Source organism: Hyaena hyaena, unplaced genomic scaffold, assembly GCF_003009895.1.
Source record: "Hyaena hyaena isolate Hyena2069 unplaced genomic scaffold, ASM300989v1 scaffold_252, whole genome shotgun sequence".
NCBI classification, from domain to species: Eukaryota; Metazoa; Chordata; class Mammalia; order Carnivora; family Hyaenidae; genus Hyaena; species Hyaena hyaena.
The window spans coordinates 2177500-2200988 of record NW_024080884.1 but is presented as its reverse complement, the minus strand read 5'-3'; the positions used below and the strand labels follow the sequence as shown (position 1 = coordinate 2200988).

The window sequence follows — 23489 nt, the reverse complement described above, 5'->3', positions numbered from 1 at the left end:
CAACACAGAGAAGCAGTCGAGGTTGGGCCTCCTGGCCTTGTTGACTTCTCTTTCCCAGATTGATAAAATCCGACAAATGCTGCAGCTACTGGGGTGGCCCCTATTAGCACCCAGGTAAATTTTAGAAAAAGAAAGACAGAATGAAAGAAAGAGAAAGAGAAAAAGCAAAAAAGAAACCATGCCATAAAATGTGGGGGGTGGGGGCGGGTGGGAGAAATGGCTCCAATGGGAGGGGATGAAGTGCATCCTCAGCTCAGAGCTTCATGGCCTCCCTAAATCATCCCACAAAGTCCCAAAGACTGGCCTGCAGAGATCCTAGAAAAGACAGTCCTCCAGGCACTAGGTAATGCTTTGTTGTGCTCACTTTGTATGTCGCTGTGGTTTTCATACTCAAGTGATCAAGAGAGAGTCGGACGTCAGGAGCTGGAGATGACAATAGGTTACCGGCCTTCTCCCTCTTCTCTCAGGTGGGTTAATTGAACACATCTGAGTGTGGCATCAGGTATAAAAACACTGCAGGCTCTCCCAGCTCCTCCCAGCCTCCTGTTGCCTGAGGAGCTCTCAGCCCAGCATCCAGCATCATGAAGGCCTGTGTGGATTTGGGAAGATGTCTGCTCCTACTTGCTTCTTTGATTTGGACATGTTCTGGGCAAGAGCCAGGTATCAGAGGTGACCCTGACTGCTGGTCCCTTGAAGGGGGAGTTTCTCAACCACCACGATCCATGAGGCTTCTGATCTCTTGGACTTGGTTGCCTCTCCTCCAAATTTTATTTTATTTTTTAAAGCAGTTTTCTGGGTTTTTAAAAAATGTTTTATTTATTTTTGAGAGAGAGAGAGAGAGAGAGAGAGAGGGGGAGAGAGGCAGTGTGAGCAAGGCAGGGTAAGAGAGAGAGGGAGTCACAGAATCCAAAGACAGGCTCCAGGCTCTGAGCTGTCAGCACAGAGCCTGATAGGGGGCTCGAACCCAGAAACCCTGGAATCATGACCTGAGCCGAAGTGGGATGCTTAACCGACTGAGCCACCCAGGCGCTTCCCTCTCCCCCAAATTTTAAGAACTCAGTGATTCTCCTGGCTCTGAGCTTTACCTTGCCCTCGGGTCCAGCCAATACTGTTGAATGAGTGAAGGAGTATTGCACTCAAGGTGTTGTGTTCTCTGCAGGTTCTTGGAATTAGTCTCTCCTCTCCCACTTCTTCCACGTCTCAGCTGCTGGAAATTCCCACCAAGCTGTCCCTGGACCCTCTGCTCTGTCATGTAGCCTTCCCTTCCCTTTCCTGGCACTTAATCTGTTCTTTCACTTTACACCTGAGTCCCTTAATCACACATTAACTGGCCTGCCTTGTTGAACTGCCTCTCTTCCCATCCAGAACATCACTGCACAAGATGCAATACAAGTGCCATTTCTTAAGATGCGATTCTGGCCAAACCCCTCCTTAAAAATTCCAGTGCTTTGGGGCACCTGGGTGGTGGCTCAGGTGATTGAGTGTCTGACTTTGGTTCAGGTCATGATCTCATGACTCCCCCCACCTTGTACAGGCACCCCATGAAGAGAGCACAGGATCTGTCCCCACCCCATCTGGCCCTAGAACCTGAAAAACAGGGCCTGGCTTACTTCTAGGGCAGACGCCAGATTAAGGCAGCTCCTGTAAGGACTCTGGTCTTTTTCCTACTCACTGTAGGAACCCCAACCAGAAGACCAGGGTAGGGCAATAAAGATGCGAATAGTATGCTGAGAACCATTGCATTCCTTTGACTTAGGGTCTCAACCACCTCACAATGCCCTTTTCCCAGCTTTGCCTGATGCCCTCCCCACAACTATCAGTGTTCACAAAACCAAGTCCAGTGGATGAAGGACTGTGGAATGCAGGATGAATTCTCGACAAGTTATCCCTTGTAAGCAAGTTGTGTGATGTGGTGGAGCCCTGGCCTGACCGGGCTAGCCTGTCAAGATGACCCCTGACCAGATCTTCCACTTGGCCACCCAAGCCATCAGAACGCTCAATTTCCATCTAACATTTTCTTTCCTTGCCTATTTACCTGTCATGTGCCTGACTGTTTCCAGCAGCAAAGACATAGCAGTAAAGAGTTTCTACCTTTCTGGATCCTGCATTGTAGCTGGGGAGAAAGGCACTATAAACAAGTAGGTGGCTAATATGACCAGATTACGATAAAGGCAACAGTACAAATAGGGTGGTGTGGAACAGCGACTATGTAAAAGAAAAGCCACTTGAATGGGATAGTCACATAAGGCCTTCTGGGAAGGTGACCTTGAACTAAGGCATGAAAGAGGAGATGGCAAGGCAAAACTCCAGAGGTAAGCAGTCCGTGAATATGGAGCTGGAAAGAGGGTGGCCACCTCAGTGAACCATAGGGAGGTAGGTGTGGCTCCAGAGTGGCTTTCAAAATAAGAAGGCACTGCTGCCTGGGTCATTTTAGAAACTTCTGCTGCTTTGTTCTAAACAGGACTGGGTTGGAGGGGTGTCTGGGTGGCCCAGTCAGTTGGGTATCCGAATTCGGCTCAGATCATGATCTCATGGTTCATAAGTTCAAGCCCCACACTGGGCTCTGTGCTGACTGCTCAGAGCCTGGAGCCTGCTTTGGATTCTTTGTTTCCCTCCCTCTCTCTGTCCCTCCCCCATTCACACTCTGTCTTTCTCTCTCAAAGATAAACATTAAAAAATAATTAAGACTAGGGGGCAAGTAGGTACCATCCTACACAGCAAAGAATTGTCCCATATGAATTTCCCACATTTTTTGATTCTTTCATATAGGTACAAACCTGTTTATCATGATCTGAACCCAGAACTTACCCTTCATTTGCATATAAACAAAGAGTCTTTTTATACAGGTTATACATACATAAAACCAAGGGGAAAAGGCACTTTTTTTTTTTTTTTTGCTTGGAACTTTACTGCATCATTTATCATTCTGGAAGCAATATCACCACTGAGAAAATGAGTCTACTCTGGTATCTTAAATCTCTGTATCTGTCTGTTAGCAACAGTATGACACACGAGGACGATGATGTAAGTGCTACAGGACTTCCATTGGTCTGCCTGAGTAGCTGCCCATGAATATATAGTATACATTGTGCTTTATTATATATTGCTTTCTTTTTATTTCTTTTATAAGTAGTTAATTAGAGCGATGTGTTAAAGAAATGTTCAAAGCTGGGTTATGTATAAAATTAAAATAAGTTACTTGAGAGACAGTCTGCACATGAAAGACACTCATGTCTGAGTGTTCCCTTCCCTGTCCCCCCTGAGAGCTGGGAATAAATCTCCCCTGTGAAAGATACCCTCTCATACCAGGAGGGACAGAGACGTCCTTATTATCAGTGATAGGAAATTGTAGAGCCAAGAAGACCATATGAACAACTCAGGTTACTTTTTACTAATTTGTTACTCCGGCCCAAATTCTTTTAGAATCTCTTACTAATTGAAGCTCTGAAATTTGTTTTCTTTGTCCTGTGAATTCTTTACAGGTTTATTGTCTGTGTGTCTAAAAAGTATAAAAACTGCCTGTCTTGGTCATTTCTGTAGGTCTCCATTTCATTACTTGAGCCTCTGTGTGCAGATAATAAAACTTTGGAGTTTTTTTCCTTTCTGTTAATCTGTCTCATGGCCATTGAATTCTTAGTTCAACTGAAAGACACTGAGGATAAAGGAAGAATTTTTCCTTCCCTTCATCCTTCACAAAGCTTCTGAGGCAGCCCAGCAGAGACTGGGGTAGTTTGGGCCAGGGTCTTGGCCAATCCCAATACCCAATCCAAAACCCAATCCAGGGTATTGAATTCACAGGAATCCATGTGAGATAATTTTTTAAATGTTTGTTTATTTTTGAGAGAGAGAAAGAAAGAGCACACGCATTAGCAAGGAGGGGCATAGAGAGAGGGAGACACAGAATCTGAAGCAGGCTCCAGGCTCTGAGTAGTCAGCACAGAGCCCGATGCTGGGCTCAAACTCAGGAACCCTGAGATCATGACCTGAGCCACAGTCAGCTGTTTAACTGACTGAGCCACCAGGCACCCCCCAAGTGAGATAAATTTTGAAGGTAAAAGTGAGAAGACTCAGGGATAGGCGAGATTCAGGTATGGAAGAAAGGAAGGAGTTCGAAGAAATCCTAGCATTTCATGGCTTGGAAGTTGGATGGATCGTAGTGCTGTTAACTGAGATGGAGAGCAAACCAGGAGTGGGGTCAATCAGAGCTTCTGGATTGCACAAATACCTTTGAGAGAACTATTTCAAATATCTACTCAGATGCCTAGTAGCTAATTGTAGAGGTAACTCTCAAACGTGGAGAGAAGTCTAGGTCAGGCATGACAATGGGATCCCCCAAGGTAACATGATGTAGTCGAAAGAACAATGACCCAGTGTGATTTTTCAGTTCCAGCTCTGTATTCTGTGACCCTGAAAAAGTCCCTTCGTTCTCTCCATATCTACTGCACACTTGCTACTGTGTGGCACACAGCCATGGGCAAAAGTTAAAACATGGGATCTATTTTCACCAGGCTCAAGTTTACTGAGAATGCTAGGCGCTGGGGAACTCAGTTCCTAATAAAGATGCAATCCTCTGCTTCCCCCACCCAAAAGGGAGGCTCGAAGACATGCCACCAAGGTTCTTTCTCAGGTAAATTCTGAGTGCTGTGTGAATTCACTCTGGTCACCTGGGGAGTGGCAGTCTGAGAGAGGTAGAGAGCCCCCTGTAGGTTGTGAAGGGAATCATGTTTTCCACAGATCTCAAAGTTCCATTTCTTGTAGTTGAAGATGGTCTTCCTTTTCGGTACCTAATAGTCCTGCTCAAACTTCTTTGAGCTGTTCACTGAAACAGATCTGCTGACTGTCTTTTTTGCTTTGCCTCCTTTAACAGTGTTGGTGGAATGCAGCCGTTTGAAATTTTTTGCCGTAGTTAAAAGAGCACTGTTTTATAGAGATGAATTGGTAGGCCCGGATGAGTTATTTCTGGGGACTGGCTGTGAGACAACTCGAGTGCGGCCAGACGAACTTGAATTTAACTATCCTATTAGTCTCTGCGGAATTGTGACACAGGTAAGAAAAGGAATCATTTTCCTGGGTTCTGTCTGTAAAATCCTTGGAAGCATTGCTTTATGTTTGTTATTATTATATATTATTATTATAACTGGCTACTGATCTTGATCATTAGTACCACAGACTCAGCAGATGCATAGAAAGAACTTGAAGAACACTTTCTGTTTTCATTCATTCACCAGAGACCTACTATGTATAGGACACGGACAGTGCATAAGAAACTCAAAGAGCTTTCTCTTAGGAAGTGTAGAATACTCATTATTACATGGATAGCATGATAGATTAGCCCGCATTTTCACACAGTTTCTAATCCTCAGAAGAGCATGAAGTTACTGTCATCTCCTCTTATGTAAATTAAGGAATTGTGGCACAAAGGCCATGATGTAACCAAACTTAGGAAGTCAAGGCCAGAAACCAGGTTTGCTGATACCTATGCTAATAAGCCCTTAGTTCTATTTTGCTTTCACTTATGACTCTGGGATAAGCAACCTAATTATAGAATGTACGACAATGACTTTATTTTTTAAAGACCATGGGAATTTGGAGGAAAGGGAGATCTGGGAGAGTCTTGAACTAGAAATACACTTTACTTGTTCTTCTCTTCCTCACAAGAGAGTACTCAAAAATCTGAGTACCAACATCCTAATAAGGAAAGCCCTGGGAAAGTTTTGATGTAGGAGGTTTCTACCACACCAAAGGTAAGTATAATATATCCGATTTATCTCCTCTTCATGTGCACTGCTTTAAACATGGGGCTAAATATTTTCTGCCAGGAACCTGACCTTCAAGTCACAGGCAAGGGATAACTTGAACATGGTGGCATGAAGTTCTTTCATTGGATCCTCTTCACGGACGCATAAGAATCATGGTCTGAAAGTACAATTTGTGCTGTTCCAGCACATTGCACCAGCCCTTATTCCCCCCGCCATGCCATTCTAATCACTCAGATCTACTCCACTACATCTGCCTTGGAGAGATCCAAAGGCATTCGAGACCCTTCTAGAGGTTCAAAGTGCCTATCTCTCCTAGAGTCCTTGGCAACAGCCTAACTCAGTACCTATTGGGGATCAAGTATCAGTAAGCAGGGATGATTTTTGCCCCCACCCCTGGTGGTCATTTGGAAACGTCTGGCAACAATTTTAGTTGTCAAAACTGGGCAAGGTGGTAGAGTGCTACTGGCATCAAGTGAGTAGAGGCCAGACATGATGCTAGACACCCTACCCGACACGGGATAGTCCCCACAACAAACAATTATGTGGCCTGAAGTGCCAACAGCATCATGGTTGAACAACCTGGCCTAACCCATCACACTTGACCTCTCCCCCATGTTGGTGCTCTGAATAGTCTTTCACTAAAGGAGCTTAGAAGTGTGACAGCAGACACAGCCTAAACTCTGGCCTCACTGCTACACAATCCAGATGATAACACTTCACATTTCTAAAACTGCTTTTTTCTTGTTTCACCCCTTCATTGGAATCACTGAACCAGACAAATCATGAGACCCCAGGAAATATATGCTTCATCTATCTTATAGGCTACTATGCAGCTAATAAATTTATACAATAATCCAGCTTGAGAACCCCTCAATTAAAGTAGGGAAAGAAGATAGAGATATGTGCATCATATTTGTCTTTCTATATATATAGTATACTTTGATTATAAAAAAAAGTTCACTGGAAATGCATGCAAGTTGTTACAAAATGAAACTAGGCTGATCTGCTTACAGGAATTCTATGTCATTTGTTGAACACCAAACACACTTCAAAATTCCCTACGAGGAGTACATGTTTTCTGCTTAGAAAACTCAGTTGGTTAGCACAAATACATACTTTTCAGTTAGCTGTCTTCCTTTTGGTCTAAGGGTTTTTCAAGGATTTGGAGACCAGAAGTAAAAAGAAAATACCACGTTTTAAATCAGAGATCAGAGAAAGTATTTCAGAAACCCACAATAAGGGTCAGCTTAAAAATTCTCTTCTCAGGGAACAATTTTTCTCCCCAGTAGCTGCGGAAAATTTTTCTTCCCTAGAATCTTGATTTGAAGAGTCTAACACAAAACTTTCAGGGTCAACTGACCCTCGATCACCAATTCTATTCAAAATCCTCTGCCACACCTTCTTGTTCTGTTGTCTGATGCAGCTAAATGCCTCTGCTTTGCCGAAGAGAATTTAACTACCTTAACTGGGGTAAATATGATCTCTGGAGACACTGAGTGGCCAATTTTTTATTTGAATATATTAAAATATGTTGTGACATCTGAACACCTACTTCAAGGGCCTCTTTTCCCACCAGGTTTTCTATGATGGAGTTGCCTTCCATTCCTGGCTTATCTATGTACCAAAGAACAAATCTATTTCTGCTAAACTTCATTTGGAGTGTACAGTTCCCAGGTCAGTCCAAAAAATCCATTGGCTCCTCCCTTAAATACCGATAGCTCTTTGCTGAATTGTACTGCTATCTACTTGGAAACCTTGAATATCACAACTGTTTTTATATAGCTTCTCAGCTTCTCAGAGTTTCTGCCAATGCTACTGAACCTCTATAGAAGCCCACTATTCAGAGGTCAAAGCTCGGGACAAGTGAGTCATACAAAATTACAAAACCGGAGTGGACCTTGCTTCTTAGTTTTAGATCCTTGGTTCCTTCTATCTACTCTCCTACAGATCATGAAATTTGCTGCCAAACATAATTCACAGCACCAACACTTGACACACAGCATCTACGGAGATTTCTAAGGCATGCAGATTGGCATTAACTCTTCAACAGTTCCAGAGGCTCTGAGTTGTATGGGAGAGTTGAGGCTTGGGAAGGCAGATACATAATAGTCCATTTTCCTTCCTGCATTTGAAATCTATTAATAAATCATAGGCTATGAAAGATATCGATCAGAATGTAGTTTTATTTCTAGTAAAGCCACTGGCAAATGAAGCTTTAGCCCTACAACTGGAAAGCCTTATTCAAGTCCCCCCTGAAATGAGTTTGCTGACCCAGAGGAAGGAAGAGCTGGAAAAATACAGGTCTTCCCCTTGCGTATAGAGCTCCGCAAGAGCTTGTGCCATAGGCCGGCCTCCCGATTGTGGAGCAGGCCAGACTCCACAAGGAGAACTGTGTTCCACCTAAACTAAGCATAACCAGCTCCTTCTCCCAAATTTGCCATCAGATAATATTTTCCTACTTCCTTAGAAAATTAAGAGACGGGACCTAGAGAAGGCTAAGTTGTTTTTCCCATAGATTCTTGTCCTGGAAAGTAGTATAAAATACACCTGTCTTCTCTGGAAATTTCAAAACATTAAAAGCAAAATAGTACCAAACAGGCCATTAAAAAGAGGGGCACCTGGGTGGCACAGCTGGTTAAACATCCAACTTCTACTCAGATCATGATCTCATGGCTTGTGAGTTCAAGCCCTGCATAGGGCTCTGTGCTGACAGCTCAGAGCTTGGAGCCTGCTTCAGATTCTGTCTCTCCCTCTCTGCCCCTCTCCCACCTGTGCACTCTCTCTCTCTCCAAAATAAATAAGCATTAAAATTTTTTTCTAAAGAAAATTCTATAGTTTAAGCAGTAAGTATACAATTTCTTCTAAGCCAATTGGAATTGAACTGGGGGGAAAGGATCAGAAAGTTTAAGCATTAAGTCTATCAGGCCACAGCTTTTGCGTGAACATGCTACTTGATTTTCGAAGTCTTCTGCTACGTGGTTTTGTTCTGTTTTCTGATAAAATTAAGTGTCTCTGCTTTGCCAGAGAGAACATTCATTACCTTAATTGCTAATAATGACCTCGTTTACTGAACACTTACTATGTGCCAGCCACAAATTTAGAAGAACTTCAGGCATTTTAATTGTCATTATCAACCCCATGTGTGAGTCACTTGTATTGTCCCTATTTAATGTTTGAGAAACTTGGGCACAGACACATTAAAGATTTGCCAGCATCACACAGCTACAGGCTCCAAAATTTAACTCTGGGTAGAAAGGCTGGAAAACCACTGCCTTGTATCCCTAGGCTCTGCAGGTCTGTGCTGGCTAGCAAGCTCTTGGGTCAGCTTCCAACCTGACTGATGTCCTCTTTCAAACAAAAGGAAGAGACCTTTATTCGACCTTTATTAACATATTAATAAACTTCAAGAGATTCTAGGAAAATCTTGCCTTAGACCTAGTACTGTTTTCCAGCAAAAATTACAGGGAACATATTCTTGAAATAGTTTTTCTTAATTTAACAAAGGATAGTTTCTGTGTCCTTAAGTTATTATCCAACAGTGAAGGGTTTGGTGAGGGGTTAGGGTGTTGAACAAGAACATGATCATGTGTTATGCTTAAGACAAAATGAAAAGTTATAGCTGTTACAGCAAGGTCGGGCAAAACCTGGGTCCAAAGTTCAATCCCGAAGTTCCGAATGATATCTTAAGTCTTTGTATTACGTTTTAATTCCCTTTCCCCCCACCTTTTGAAAGCTCCTGCACCTCACCTGATGAGTCCAGAAACAACGCTAAAGTGAGCAATGATGGCTTCCTCATATCCCCACCTGTTCAACAGTGGCTCTTGATACACTACAGATACTGCAGGAGATGTGGCTATGCCCACTTCAGAGAACACTGGGTAAGGATACTTGCAAAAGCCAACATTTAATGTGCCCAGTCAGGTAGTCTATGATGGAAAAAAACAAAAAACAAAAAACCATACCTATATGGGGCAAGTAAGAACAGGTAAAGTCTAAATCCCCATGGAAGTCTAAATGGCATACAATTCTGTAGTGGAGACAGAAGTAGGGTTACGTTGGGTTCTTTCTCTTGTGCTTGTATCTCACTAGACTTGGTATTCATATGAGGAAGACCCTCTACCTTCCCTTCTTATATTTCTCTCCTGACCCTAGGATTTTTTTTCTTAAACAGTAAGGGTTCCACTCTACCAAGTTCATGCCTGTATATCTGAGTCCAAAACCAATGACTGTAAGAGAAGGAGTTGATAGGTTCAGAGGTTACCAGATTAGAGCATCTTTCTTACCTTTCATGGAGAGATTAAACATCTTAAGATTGGAGGGGGCCCTTTAAAAGAATCAAATGAGCTAAGTCATTTGGGTTTTCCCACTGGGTCCAGTTCAAACAAAATTGTAAACATGTAGAAGACTCCCTAGAATTTTGTCTTCCTTTTTTCCTATAGTCTTTAAGAAATAGGATCTGCATTGCTCCCATTCTTAAAATCTATACTATCCCAAGATTATCTGAGATATAACTCCTGAGAGTTATAGGAAAATCATATCTTAAACTAATCTTATGTATTTTAGCTATTTTCATTCCCATTTTAGCCCATGGGTTTGAGCTCAAAGAGAGTCCTCCCCCTCCTATGAACAATATCCCGTCTCATAAAACTAAACATCAGCTAATTGGACCTTGTTTCTCCACAGTCCAGACCTTTTTATGGATCACACAATTATTCACTTCAAGAGTATTTCTCCCATCCTTTCACTGATGACTTTTAGAAGCTTTCGCCCTTGGACTTTCAGCAGCAACATGAAAGTAGCTCAGTCATGTGGCATTTTGTTTTTATATATTTACATGCTTTTAATTCATTTTAATCTAGTATAATCCCTTTCACAATGCCTTTGAGAAGAGGCCATTTGTATTTTTAACTTTGAATGTGGCCACAGACCCATGAATAAAACTTGACACATTTTTGGTATATTTGTGTTTACTGCATTTCTATTTTAGCATTCCAGGCTGCAAGGCTGAGTTACCAGGAAGGTAGGAGACTGGGGGAAGGTTATGACCAATATTGTTCTCAGTAGCTATTTAATACCAGCTGTTGAACGTGGGTGCTGGTTGTGTGTGGTAACATGGCCAGAAAGATCACTCAGAAGAGAGTAAATAGAGGGTGAGACCCTGGGTGGCTCAGTTGGTTAAGCATCCGACTTTGGCTCAGGTCATGATCTCATAGTTCATGGGTTTGAGCCCCGCGTCGGGCTCTGTGCTGACAGCTGAGAGCCTGGAGCCTGCTTTGGATTCTGTGTCTCCCTCTTTCTCTGCTCCTCCCCCATTAGTGCTCTGTATCTCTCTGTCTCTCAAAAAAGAATAAACACATTAAAAAAGAAAAGGAAAGCGAGACCTACTAGAAGCACAGAGATCTCGGAAGGGTGAGTAAAGGATGTCCATTTTGGTCCCCGAACAGAGATCTAACACTATGAAAGTTATGATCATGTCTGCCAATTCCTTTTCAGAGTTCCTTCATAAGGATGGTATCACTTTTTAAAATTTAGAAGCCATGTTGCCATCAAAGGAATATCAATTATATGCTCTGTGGCAGTGATTCAAACACTTTCTTGTGTATAACATGATGGATAAGGTCAAATGAGATCCTCAGGTACAAGACAGAGGTTTTCCAAAGTCCAAACTAGCCACTGAGCTTCTATCTTGGGCCTGGATGAGCTCTTAACTGCCTCGCCACTCCTGCCCTTCCTTGTAATCCCCACATATTTTCTGTTCAGCCATTGCTAATAATAGTTTCAATTCGCATGTCCAATTAGCTTAAATTCATACAAGGGAAAGCCACTCTGTGAAGCAATCATGGTCCTAGCTCTTTCCATTGTCATTTTCACAAGGAACAGCTTGCACTTCTCAGTGAAGGTAAAGGACATCTTGATCTCAGTCCACTAGGACAATATTGAGATTTTGCAAACCTCCCCAGGTAGAGCCCAGGCATTAAGAAATTGGGTGTGGGAGACTGCTTTCTGGCATTATTTCTTGTGACCACCTTTTTGCCTTGCAAGTAAAGAGAGCTGTTTCCATTTCAAAAATTTTCTTTTCCTTTGCTTTGTTTTTGCTACCTCTGACTCCTCCCTCTGATTATCTCTCCCAGACTATGCACCCATAGGATTGCAGACTACAATGTCAAGGTTAGTGCTTTCTTGGGGCCCTATAAAGAGACTCCCCTGTATAGCCCTCTCTATGTTCCCAGCGCCCAAGTTCCTGATACTTGACCAGCTAACTGTGAAACTCCACTTCCTAATATTATTCCCCACCATCTCCCTACCCTTACCACTTTCTCCTATAACAATCCTTTATTTTATTTTTATGGCTCTTCCCAATGTAAACAAGAGCCCTTCAGGGAGCAATGAAAACCCCTGACCCCCTCCCCCAAATCTGTGGAAATCATGCACACAAGCCAAGATTGTAAAATAAACCTCCTCCCATCAAAATATGTGTGTGTGGATTAATAGGTAGACAGACAAATATAAAAATACATATTTTCTAGAACGTGTACATTTGAAGAGGCCCAGGCCAGGTATACTCCAAGACTATTCCATATTAACAATTGACTTTGGCCCTCAAGATGGGTATGTTTCTATACATAATTGTATTTGAAATAGAAACATCAGTGATTTGGCACTTGAGTTACAGTGACACACTACCATTCATTCAGTTAACAAGTATTATTGAGAAATTACTATGAACAAAGTATTATTTTATGCCTTAAGGACACATTAATTTTTTTAAAAAAAGACAAATTTCTTCCCTTCTTGACCTTACATTCTAATATATAAAAAAACAAAATGAGTAAAATATATAGTATATGTTTAGTGCTAAGAAGGAAAAATAAAGAAGGGAGATATTAAATGTTGATGTGCATGAAATTTTAGGTATGGTGGGGAGGAAAGGACTCAAAAGATAGTTTTGAATAAAGAGACAAGAAAAGGTACCTGGGTATTTCAGTCAGTTGAGCATTCGACTTTGGCTCAGGTCATGATCTCATGGTTTGTGGGTTCAAGCCATGCGTTGGGCTCTGTGTTGACACCTCAGATCCTGGAGCTTGCTTCAGATTCTGTGTTGCCCTCTGTCTCCACTCCTCCCTCGCTCACACTTGGTCTCTCTCGCTCGCTTGCTCAAAAATAAACATTAAAAAGAGAGGGGCACCTGGGTGGCTCAGTTGGTTAAGCGTTCAACTTCAGCTCAGGTCATGATCTCACGATTTTTGAGATCTGACGATGGTTTGAGCCCCGCATCAGGCTCTGTGCTGACAGCTTAGAGCCTGGAGCCTGTTTCAGATTCTGTATCTCCCTCTCTCTCTGGCCCTCCCCTGCTCACGCGCTCTCTCTCTCGCTCTCTCTCGCTCTCTCTCTCGCTCTCTCACTCTCTCTCTCTCTTGCTCTCAGAAATAAATAAAACATTAAAAAATGTTTTAAAAGAGAGACAAAGCAAGCAGCCAGCCATATGGATATCTAGACATAACAGGAAGGGTAAAGCCCTGAGACAGAATGAGGTATCTACAATAATGCCATTTAAAGTAATTAGGGATTTAGGCAAACAAAACAACAGCCCACATTTCACACTGGACACAAAAGGTATTCATCAAATACATTAGAACAGTTAGATTTGATGGAGGATTGATTACATTGGTTAAATCAAGAGGGGGTCTTGCATCGGCCAATAATCACAATGTGTGATTAACCTGACCCTTGAAATCTCTTTAAGAAGTATAATCACCAAGTTTGATTTTGTCAAAAATTGGACATAGAAGAAGCTAGGCCTCTCAACCTTCCTAGGTGGATAGAAATAACAGTGAATAATTAGTTCCTCAGCAGCTCAATCAGAACGTTCAACATTCCTAAAAAACATCACACATGGGCAGCCCTCTGCAAAATAAAAAGGCTCTTGAACCTTATCATGCATCACAATCACCTGGGGAGCCTGTTAAAACACAGCCTGGGAGGGGCGCCTGGGTGGCTTAGTCGGTTAAGCGTCCGACTTTCACTTAGGTCATGATCTCGCGGTTCATGGGTCATGATCTCGCGGTTCTTGGGTTCGAGCCCCGAGTCGGGCTCTGTGCTGACTGCCAGCTCAGAGCCTGGAGCCTGTTTCAATCTGTGACTCCCTCTCTCTCTGACCCTCCCCTGCTCACGCTGTCTCTCTCTCTCTCCTAGAAATAAATAAAAAACATTAAATTAAAAAAAAAAACAGCCTGGGAGCAAGAATTTGCATTTGTAACAAGTTCCCAGGTGATGCTGATTCTGCTACTCTAAGGCCCACCTTTTGGGAACCACTACACAACAACGATGAAGGCTGGACAACATCTTCAAAAGTCCCAACGATGGTCTAAAGACTCAAATGTGTCCACTTAATTGGCCTGTACTTCAGGCCTCAGAAATGTATAGTTTCAAGTGTGTGGAGGGCTCTTTGTTCTCCAGATTACTGAAGTGATCATGTACATGTCAGTTAAGCATTATGCATGAACCGACTTCAGGCTTCTCAACTCCCTCAGCTTCCAGTTGCTTGAGGGATTCTTAACCCACAATCTAGCATAAGGAAGGCCTTTGTGGAGTTACCTTCTACATGTTTTCTTGATTTGGACATGTTCTGGGCAAGAGTCAGGTGTACGAGTACACTTCAGCCGATAGTTTGAAAGGGTAGTTTCTCGATGGACATGAGTCATGCTAAAAGATGGCTTCACCTGCCCTCCATTTTGACCTCAACTTTTCTAATTGGGTTCTTCATTCCAGCCTGTCTCTTGGCTCAAGCAGAAATCCCTGAGAGCAAAGCATCCCCTGATAGGAACTGAAAAGATCCCTTCAAGCAATAAGGACTGCCCTGAGCCAGCGAGACCACACCTGTGATTGACTCCAAGACAGTGATCTATTTGACCTTTACTGCCTACCTGCACATACACACCGACCTTTGCCCCACATTTTCCTTATATAAACCTGGAAATATTTTTAGTACTTTGGAGACAGTCTTTGAGACATTAGTCTGCTGTCTCCCCATGTTGGCCTCACTGAAATAAATTCCTTTCTTGCTTCATGGCCACTCATTACTCTGCCTTTGGATTTTGTCAGCAATGAGTGGCTGAACCTGGTCTGTTTGGGACCCCAGGAGCCACACACTCTTGTACCCCTAAACCCTGGCCACAATGGAGCTTCTAGGCTAGTTGCTAAAAGCTGAGAATGGATGGTTCCAATTAGCCCTACATATTGTCTTTTCATTGGGTCCAGCTGACACTGGTGAACAATTGAAGTCACATCATTATCTTCTCTCTCAAACATATAGTCTGAGGGCTCTCAGAATTAACTGGTTTTGCCTCTATCCCTCATTTCCTCCCATTAAGTCATCCATGGCCCATCTGGTCTTCCTTCCTGCAGATGGACCTCTGCTGTTCTTTTACCACTTCACAATAAATCACATTGCAACACATTATCAACTACTGTCCCTTATTTGATTGTATCCCCTCCCCTCCTCCCCCAGAACACTACTGTGTAAGCTTTCTTAACTATTCCTTAGTTCAACTCTTTCTTTAAAATTCCAGAACTTGCCTACAGCCACCCCAGTGGAACAGACTCAAATTGTATTCCACCTCGCAAATAAACCTCACCCAGAGCCCCCTGTCTGATGCCTGCTCATCTAAGGACTTCAGGGAAAAACATTCATGACCTTTTTATTCTGCTGTTTAAATAACCTGTCTCCAATACCTTATGGAAACTCTACAGATTCTACAGAAAAGGTACTTGACTTTTTGAGAAGAGACCAATGTTATGACATGATCACACAGCTCGTGGTGGTTAATTCTATCTTGATTGGGCCACTGGGTATAAAGATATTTGGTTTATCACTATTCTGGGTGTCTGTGAGGGTGTTTCTGGATGAGACTGACATTTGATTCTGTAGACTGTAAAACACATCGCCCTGCCTAGTGTGGGTAAGCATCATCTAAAGTTCATTGAAGCCTGAATAGAACAAAGATCCTGAATAAGAGGAAACTCCTCCTGCCCCATTGCCTTCAGGTTGGGATACTGGTTTTTCCTGCCTTCAGACTCAAGCCAAACTGGCTCTCTGGGTCTCAAGCTTTTGGACTAGAACCACACGATTAGTTCTCCTGAGTCTCCAGCTTGCCAACTACAGATCTGGGAACTTATTAGCCTCCATAATCACATGAGATAATTCCTTATCATACATACAAACATACATACCATCGGTTCTACTTCACTGGAGAACCCTAATACACAGCTAACATAAATTCAGCTAACAAATAATACATTTTACTCTACTCACCTTATGAATCTTTAGTACCTGCAATAATAAAATGCTAAATTAAGCTCTCTTCAAGCTGCCCCAAATGATGGATTATTGTGGACACCTGACAGGCTTCAGTTATAATAACACAAGGCAGCTGGTCCTCTTGCAACTTCCTGTTCCCCGAATGGATGTTGCCTTGGGCGCAGGCCAGATGAAGGTTTTCCTGGCATTAGGAGGACTGCACCTCCTTTCTGCTGTGATTTGGACTTGCTCAGGAGAACAGCCAGGTATTTACAGGGTAATAGGAGAGATGGTGGGTAATTGATGATCAACAAGGAGGCTGATTCTTGGACTTTCCAAATCAGAATGTTTCAATCTGCTGCTACATTGCTAATAACTAAGGGTCTGTGCTAAGTGATCTGCTTTGGATGACTGAGATTGGGATGCCTTGTCTCCCACCTGGCTTCACCACAGGTGGCTTCCTTTGCCCTGCAATACCCTTTCCCCCTTTAAGGATCCTTTTCATACTATAAGGGAAATAATTGGTTGATTTGATAGAAGACGTTTTCAATGTACCTGAGATGGAAAGGTTATCTTGGCTTTAGCTGTGAAGAACAATGCCCGGACAAAACCCTGGAAAAGAGAAACACAGTCACAGTATATGTATATGTATGAAATGCTTGTCTCTGGATTCCTTCCTTAGCTATTTCAGAGATCTTTACTTTTTCAGCTTGGTGAACCAAGATGTCAGTGATTGGAATTATTTATAGCAGAAATTTTGACAATGAGGCCAAGAGAGTTATATCCCAATACATTTTCAAGATATGGAGTCTAGTCTACTCCCAGAATCCAGTTATGTGAATTATACACATAAGGACCCTGGGTTAGATATTCTTACTGCTATTTCTAGAGGAAAAATTAATGATCTCTCACAGACTAATTCAAAATTCTGATAGATACAGATCCTATATCCCAAAGTGGTTTGGTTTGGTTTTTTTCTTTCTTTTTTTTTTTTTAGGTTTCTTTATTTTGAGAGGGGAGGGGAAGGGAGGGACAGAGAGAGAGGGAATACGAGAGTCCAAAGCAGCCTCTGCACTGTCAGTGCAAAGCATGACTAGGGCTTGGTCTCACAAATCATGAGATCATCACCTGAGCCAAAGTCAAGAGTCAGACGCCTAGCCACCTGAGCCAGTGGTTTTTAAAGACTTTTTATATAGGGAAGATGAAGGAGACATAAGAATATAGACATCTTGGGCCCATTCCACATTTAAAGAATTGGCATTCTGAGAATTTGGCCAAGGAACTTGATTTTTAACAAACGCTATAGTTGACTCCACAATAACATTTTAGTAAAGAGCCAGTAACTTTATAACTACCTGATTCTAACCACAATTGGGACTCAATGTGAAATCACTTTGTGTACATGTTCATTGTGGACAAAATTAACTCTCAGAAAATATGGCAAGATGCTTCACTTCATTCCTACCCCATATGAATTCATTTTAATATCTTCCATATGCTAAGCTCTCTGAGATCTTACCACTACTACTATTATCTCCCTTGATAATCTCCCCAACTATCTATACAACATATTAAGTTGGATGTACAATATTTAAGTTTTTACATCTAATATGAAATGCATACATTTTTTAATCTCAAATTTCCTCTCTCCACTTTTCCCCATCTCACTTAATAGTACTACCATCTATTCAGATTCCCTTAGAACTCTCACTTTCCCTTCCCCAGCCCCACATGGACATGCATCCAAAATGTTTCTAGAATCCCACTGGTTCTTTCCATCTCTTCTACAAAAAATCAAGTCCAAGCTGCCAACAGCTAGTCCTGGTCTATCTGAATATCCTTGTAACTGTTCTCCCTGAGAATACTCCATTCCAACAACCCACTCTCCTTTTACCCACTAGAATGAACTTTTAATATCACAAGTTAGATCCTGCTTACCCCACAGTGTGCTCACCATGATTCATTACATTCTAACCACCCTGACCTTTCTGTTCTTGGAAGTCACCAACCAGTGTCTCTGCATTTCTTGGGTTTTTTTTTTAGATTTTTTGGGACATATAATTAACAAATCATGTTCCATTAGTTTCAAGTGTATGACATTGTGATTAAACTTCTCTATACTTCATACTCACCACAAGTGTAAATACCACCTGTCATCATACAACACTATTAAGATACCACTGACCATATTCCCGAGGAAAGCATCAACAAAACAAAAAGGCAACCTCCGAATGGGAGAAGATTTTGCAAATGACATATCCAATAAGGGGTTAATATCCAAAATATATAAAGAACATCTACAACTCAAAACCAAAAAATTGAAATAATCTTACTGCCCAGAATGACAAATGACTTAACAATGCCTGAGCTACCCTCTGTTAAAAGGAGAATATCTAGTCTACCTACCATACATGAACCAAAATAGGAGAATGGACAGAACAATGGTTTTATGTGAACTCACGTTTATCATTGTAGTACTGAGATTCTCCAGTGGTTGGAAAGGTCCAGCAACTACAGATGGCTTTAAGACTATAAACACTTTACTATACTACTAACTATAACCTAACTATAGGTTGAACTTCCAGTGTTTCTGTGCCTGCCTCCTGAAGAAAGCACATAATTTCTTTCTCATATTTTCCAATTCATCCTCTAAATTATCAGCAGTCTCAAATTACTCTGGGATTTAACTACCAGATCTTATATTTCACCACCCAACTTCTTGACTGCTAGTGACCTTCAGTGCTTAAACTAATAATATTATAGCTTCAGTTGTATTTTGGCTGATTGGACATAATATCTCTTTAGGCCACCAGCTCTTTCCAGTCCTTCAGCAATATTCGGGCAACTTCATCTTTGGGGACCTCTCTTCAATCACAAGTCCTAAGTTCTACTTCTGTTTCAGTTCTCCTAAAAAACAGCCCACTGTGATCAGGGAGGATCTGCACATGCTTCCCTCTTCCTCAGCAATAGGTAGTACTTATTGTTCACGTATTCATTCAACATATATGTATTGAGCATTCAGTGTGGGCTTGTTCTTGGCTCCAAGTAACACAACAATGAGCATAACAGACCAAAGCTTCATTCTTACTGAGTTTACATTCTCATGCAAAGAGGACAATATTTGAAAGAATTATAATTACTAGTTCAACTTAGTAGTAATAGTAGCATCAAAAAGTTACACCAGGTTAAGCTGTAATCACTATATTTCTATACCAATTTTGTTAGTTTTAGTTTGATTAAATAACTGCATTTGGTTCAGAAAATACCAAGATTAAACGTAGATATTAAAAGTTAGGCTTTGCTTTCCTGAAGTTTCAATTGGGAAAGAGGGTAGGCAGACCATTGCCCATAATTACAAATATAAATGCCACAGTGGAAATGGTCTTCCACTTAGAACTGTACCAGGAGGCATCTACAATCTTGTTGGGGTCAATTCTCATCCATGGATATGATCACCTGGACTCTTCTTGGTGTTTCAAGAGATAAGGTAAGACTATGATCATTCCCTCTAAAATATATTCTCCCCCACCAACAGGGCTGCCTTGTACTGTTAACTGGCTCTGAGCTTCCTTGACCTTCCATGGTACCACTATATCATCTGACACTTTTTCTTTTCTACCTCTCAATGGTGTATGTACGATGCAGCCCCTCCTTGTTCTTGGCCAGAGTTAAGTCAACTGCATTTCATAATGATCTACCTGTGGCCCCTGATGAAGTGTTTCTGGGAAACCAATGTCCTGTCACCTCAGTTCATCCAGGATTTTATGAGTTTCAATACCATCCCAAGGACTGTAACATCAGGACTGAGGTAATTAGGTATCTGCCTAATTAACTAAATCTTCTTGGAGACTTTCAGCCTCACAAACTGCATGTCATGGGGTTTTTCTTAGTTTTTCCCTACTAATAAGCTAAGCTGATTTTGCCAAATGTCACCTAGGCCCTGGGAAGTAAAAGAAGGGAAGAAGGAATGGTTTCTACTTGCCAACCAGCAGTGACTAAACAGGACATAGAACTTGTCCTAAGCTTAGAGAGCAGGCTTTTTATCTCCTCCTCCTCCTCCATCTCCCCCCCCCCCCCGCTCCTCCGTCTTCTCCTCCTCCCCCACACTTTCTTCTTCTCCTCCGTCTTCCCCTCTCTCTTCTCCTCCTTCCCCTCCCCGTCCTTCTTCTTCTTCTCTTCCTCCTCTCCTCCTCCTTCTTCTTCTTTATATCAGAGGTAAACAAATTACATCCTGAAGGCCTTATCTGGCCCACCACCTATTTTTATATGGTCTGTGAGCTAAGAATAGATTTAAGTTTAAATGATTAAAAAATAACAAAAGAGGGGCACCTGGGTGGCTCAGTATGTTGAGCATCCGACTTTGGCTCAGGTCATGATCTCACGGCTTGTGGGTTCAAGCCCCACATCAGGCTCTGTGCTGACAGCTCAGAGCATGGAGCCTGCTTTGGATTCTGTGTCTCCCTCCCTCTCTGACCCTCCCCTGCACACGCTGTCTCTCTCTCTCTCTCTCTCTCTCTCAGAAATAAGTAAAAAAAAAAACAAAAAAAAACAAAAGAAGCATAACACTTTGTGACAGGTAACAAGTATATGAAATTCACATTTCAGCATCCATAAATTCAGTTTTATTGAAACATCGCCATCTCATCCTCTCCTTCATTTACTTACTGTCTCTGGCTACTCTCATACTATAATAAGGGCAGAGGCAAATCACTAGGACAGAGGTCACAGAGCCCACAAAGCCAAAAGGATTTACTATCTGGTCCTTTGTCTATCCCTGCTCTATTGTATAAATGCTAACCAAAAGGCCACAGATCCCTCTAAATTTTTATAGCCTTAAGACACAGCTAGTCTTTCCTGGCTGCAGGCAAACAGAGGAAAAGTATGGGTGGCTGACACATTTGACATCTTCAGATGACTACCCAAACCATCTCCTAACTTCTCAGCTCCCCCGCCGAAAGAATCTGGCACCCCTCTCTGGGTGGGGGTCAGGATGGGAAGAACAAGTGCATCAGTCTGAGGGGCATGGAGAGCTGGAAAGCCTCGTAGAAAACCTTGATGTGTTACCATCACACATAACTCATCTCATTCCACCCAGCCCCTGTGAAGAACACTAAAGAAAGGTCCTTTCCTACATTCAAAAACCAAGAAACAAAGACTTAGTGTCTTTTTAAAAAAAATTTTGATATTCTGTTCATTTTCTGACAAAAATCTAAGGATGTTGATGAGAGTTAGTGGCAGGATCTGGTAAGTGAGTGGGAGAGTTTCAATTATGTTAAATGAATATTGAATGTTAAATGAATATTGAGAATACACTGTTTTAAAATGCACACTCACAGCGGTAGTCTCTAGATAATGAGATTAAGTCTTTATATTGTCCATGCTACATTTTTCACATTTTCTTGAAAAAAGTTATTTCTCAAGAATATATAAACCTATTTAAAGTTCTCTTTAGAGGCACTTGGGGGGCTCAGTCAGTTAAGCAACCCACTTTGGCTCAAGTCATGATCTCGCAGTTCCTGAGTTCCAGCCCCACATCAGGCTCTATGCTGACAGCTCAGAGCCTGGAGCCTGCTTGGGATTCTGCTTGGGATTCTCTCTGCCGCTCCCCTGCTCATGCATGTGCTCTCTCTCTCTCTCTCTCTCAAAAAAACCCAAACATTTAAAATTTTTTTAAATAAATACTCTTTATAATTTGATGTATCTCTTACTCATCTACTATTCAAAGGCCACGCAACTCAAAGCTTCCTAGAATCTAGAGAAAAGTTTCTCAAGAGAGTAGGTTACAAACCTTTTTTAAAATGTTAATTTATTTATTATTTTGAGAGAGAGAGAGAGAGAGAGAGAAAGCATGTGAGCAGGGAAGGGGCAAAGAGAGAGAGGGAGAGAGAGAATCCCAACCAGGCTGTGCACTGCCAGCACAGAGCCTGACCTGGGGCTTAATCCCACCGACTCATGACCTGAGCCAAAATCAAGAGTTGGTTGCTCAACTGACTGAGCTCCCCCCCCCCGCCTCTGGCGCCCCTATAAACCATCACTTCATAATGATAGATAATAATAGCTTTGAGGCAATATGGTGCAAATTCAAGTGACAGGTGCTCCTGCCTCCTATGAGCCAAACCCTATATCAGGTGTTAACTCTTCTGGCCACTTGGGAAAAAGCCTTCTTCCCCATTGGGAAGATGCCTTTCAGTGTACATGTGTCTGCTCTTTAGAGCTGTTGACTGAACCATAAATTCCTAACAAAATCTTTAAGCCGACTTACACTCTCTCTTTGTCTCTTCAGGTCCTCCCAGGAGATCGTGTCCTTTTTGTATCTGAAATCATCTTTATGTCAAAGTTCTCAGATCTTGAAGCTTCCATACTTGTGGCCTGTATCGTCTTCCAGTGAGTCTAGAATGCCCAAGCGATTTCAAGTTCTCTCCACCATCTTTATCTGGTTAGGGGTGGGAGCACTGAGGCTGAGAAGCCAAGTTACCACGACATAATGGACCAGACCCTCGTGAGAGTTTTACATCCTGATGCCCTGTTATTCTGTGCTCTTGATCTCTCCAGTCTGCTACTTATTACCAGTGTGACGTTAGGGAAGTTATTTTATAACTCTGTGCTCAGCCTTCTCATCTTATAGGGAAGATTAAATGAGAAGATGCACATAAAGAGATTGGAATAGCCTTGCTCATAAGACGCACGCAGGACACGGTGGCCGGTGCCATCACTGTATCTTTTCATTCTCTTCAGTGTGTGCAGAGCTGCACGCAGGATGACTAGGTCTGACTTCACCATCTACCCAGAAGCTCTTAGACTGAGAAATTGGTTTGTTCTAATTATATTTAGTCTAAATTACAAATTCTGTTATTGCTTACCCAAGACCAGCTGCAAATATTAGAGGTCCTGATTCACCCACAGGGAATGGGAATACTGTGCATTGATTGGCTGGGGAGAGAAGAGAAGCTCACTAGAATACTTGTTTTGACTTTAAATGTTAAATATTTTACTGCCTCTGTGACTGGTGGGATAGGACTCCTATTGGCTCATTGAGACTCTACTTTTTACAATCATCTAAGATCATTAAGTTTTAAATTCATGATTACTCATCAGCTAATAGCAAATTTGATGGCATGTTTGAGAAGGCCTTCTTTTATATAAAGCTTACTAGGTCCAGTTCTTAAACTAATAATTCATTTTCCTTTTTAAAAAATGTATACTTTTGAGAAAGAGAGAGAATGTGAGCAGGGAAGAGGCAGAGAGAGAGGGAGACAGAAAATCCCAAGCTGGCTCCACACTGCCAGCACAGAGCCTAATGAGGGCCTCGAACTTGGAAACCTTGAGATAGATGATGACCTATGCTGAAATCAAGAGTCAAACGTTTAACCGACTGAGGTACCCAGTTGCCCCAATAATTCACTTTCTTTTTTTTTTTAATGTTTTATTTATTT

At 42.0% G+C, this 23489-nt stretch overlaps 1 protein-coding gene across 1 annotated transcript; it reads left to right on the top strand.

Annotated features, from left to right (window-relative positions):
- Positions 1-2278: 2278 nt before the first annotated feature.
- On the top strand, positions 2279-22444 carry OOSP3 (oocyte secreted protein family member 3). Its single transcript, XM_039245043.1, has 5 exons — positions 2279-2312; positions 4868-5046; positions 7336-7433; positions 9493-9637; positions 22340-22444. Exons 1-5 carry the CDS (start codon positions 2279-2281, stop codon positions 22442-22444), a joined length of 561 nt encoding a protein of 186 aa, XP_039100974.1.
- Positions 22445-23489: the final 1045 nt, after the last annotated feature.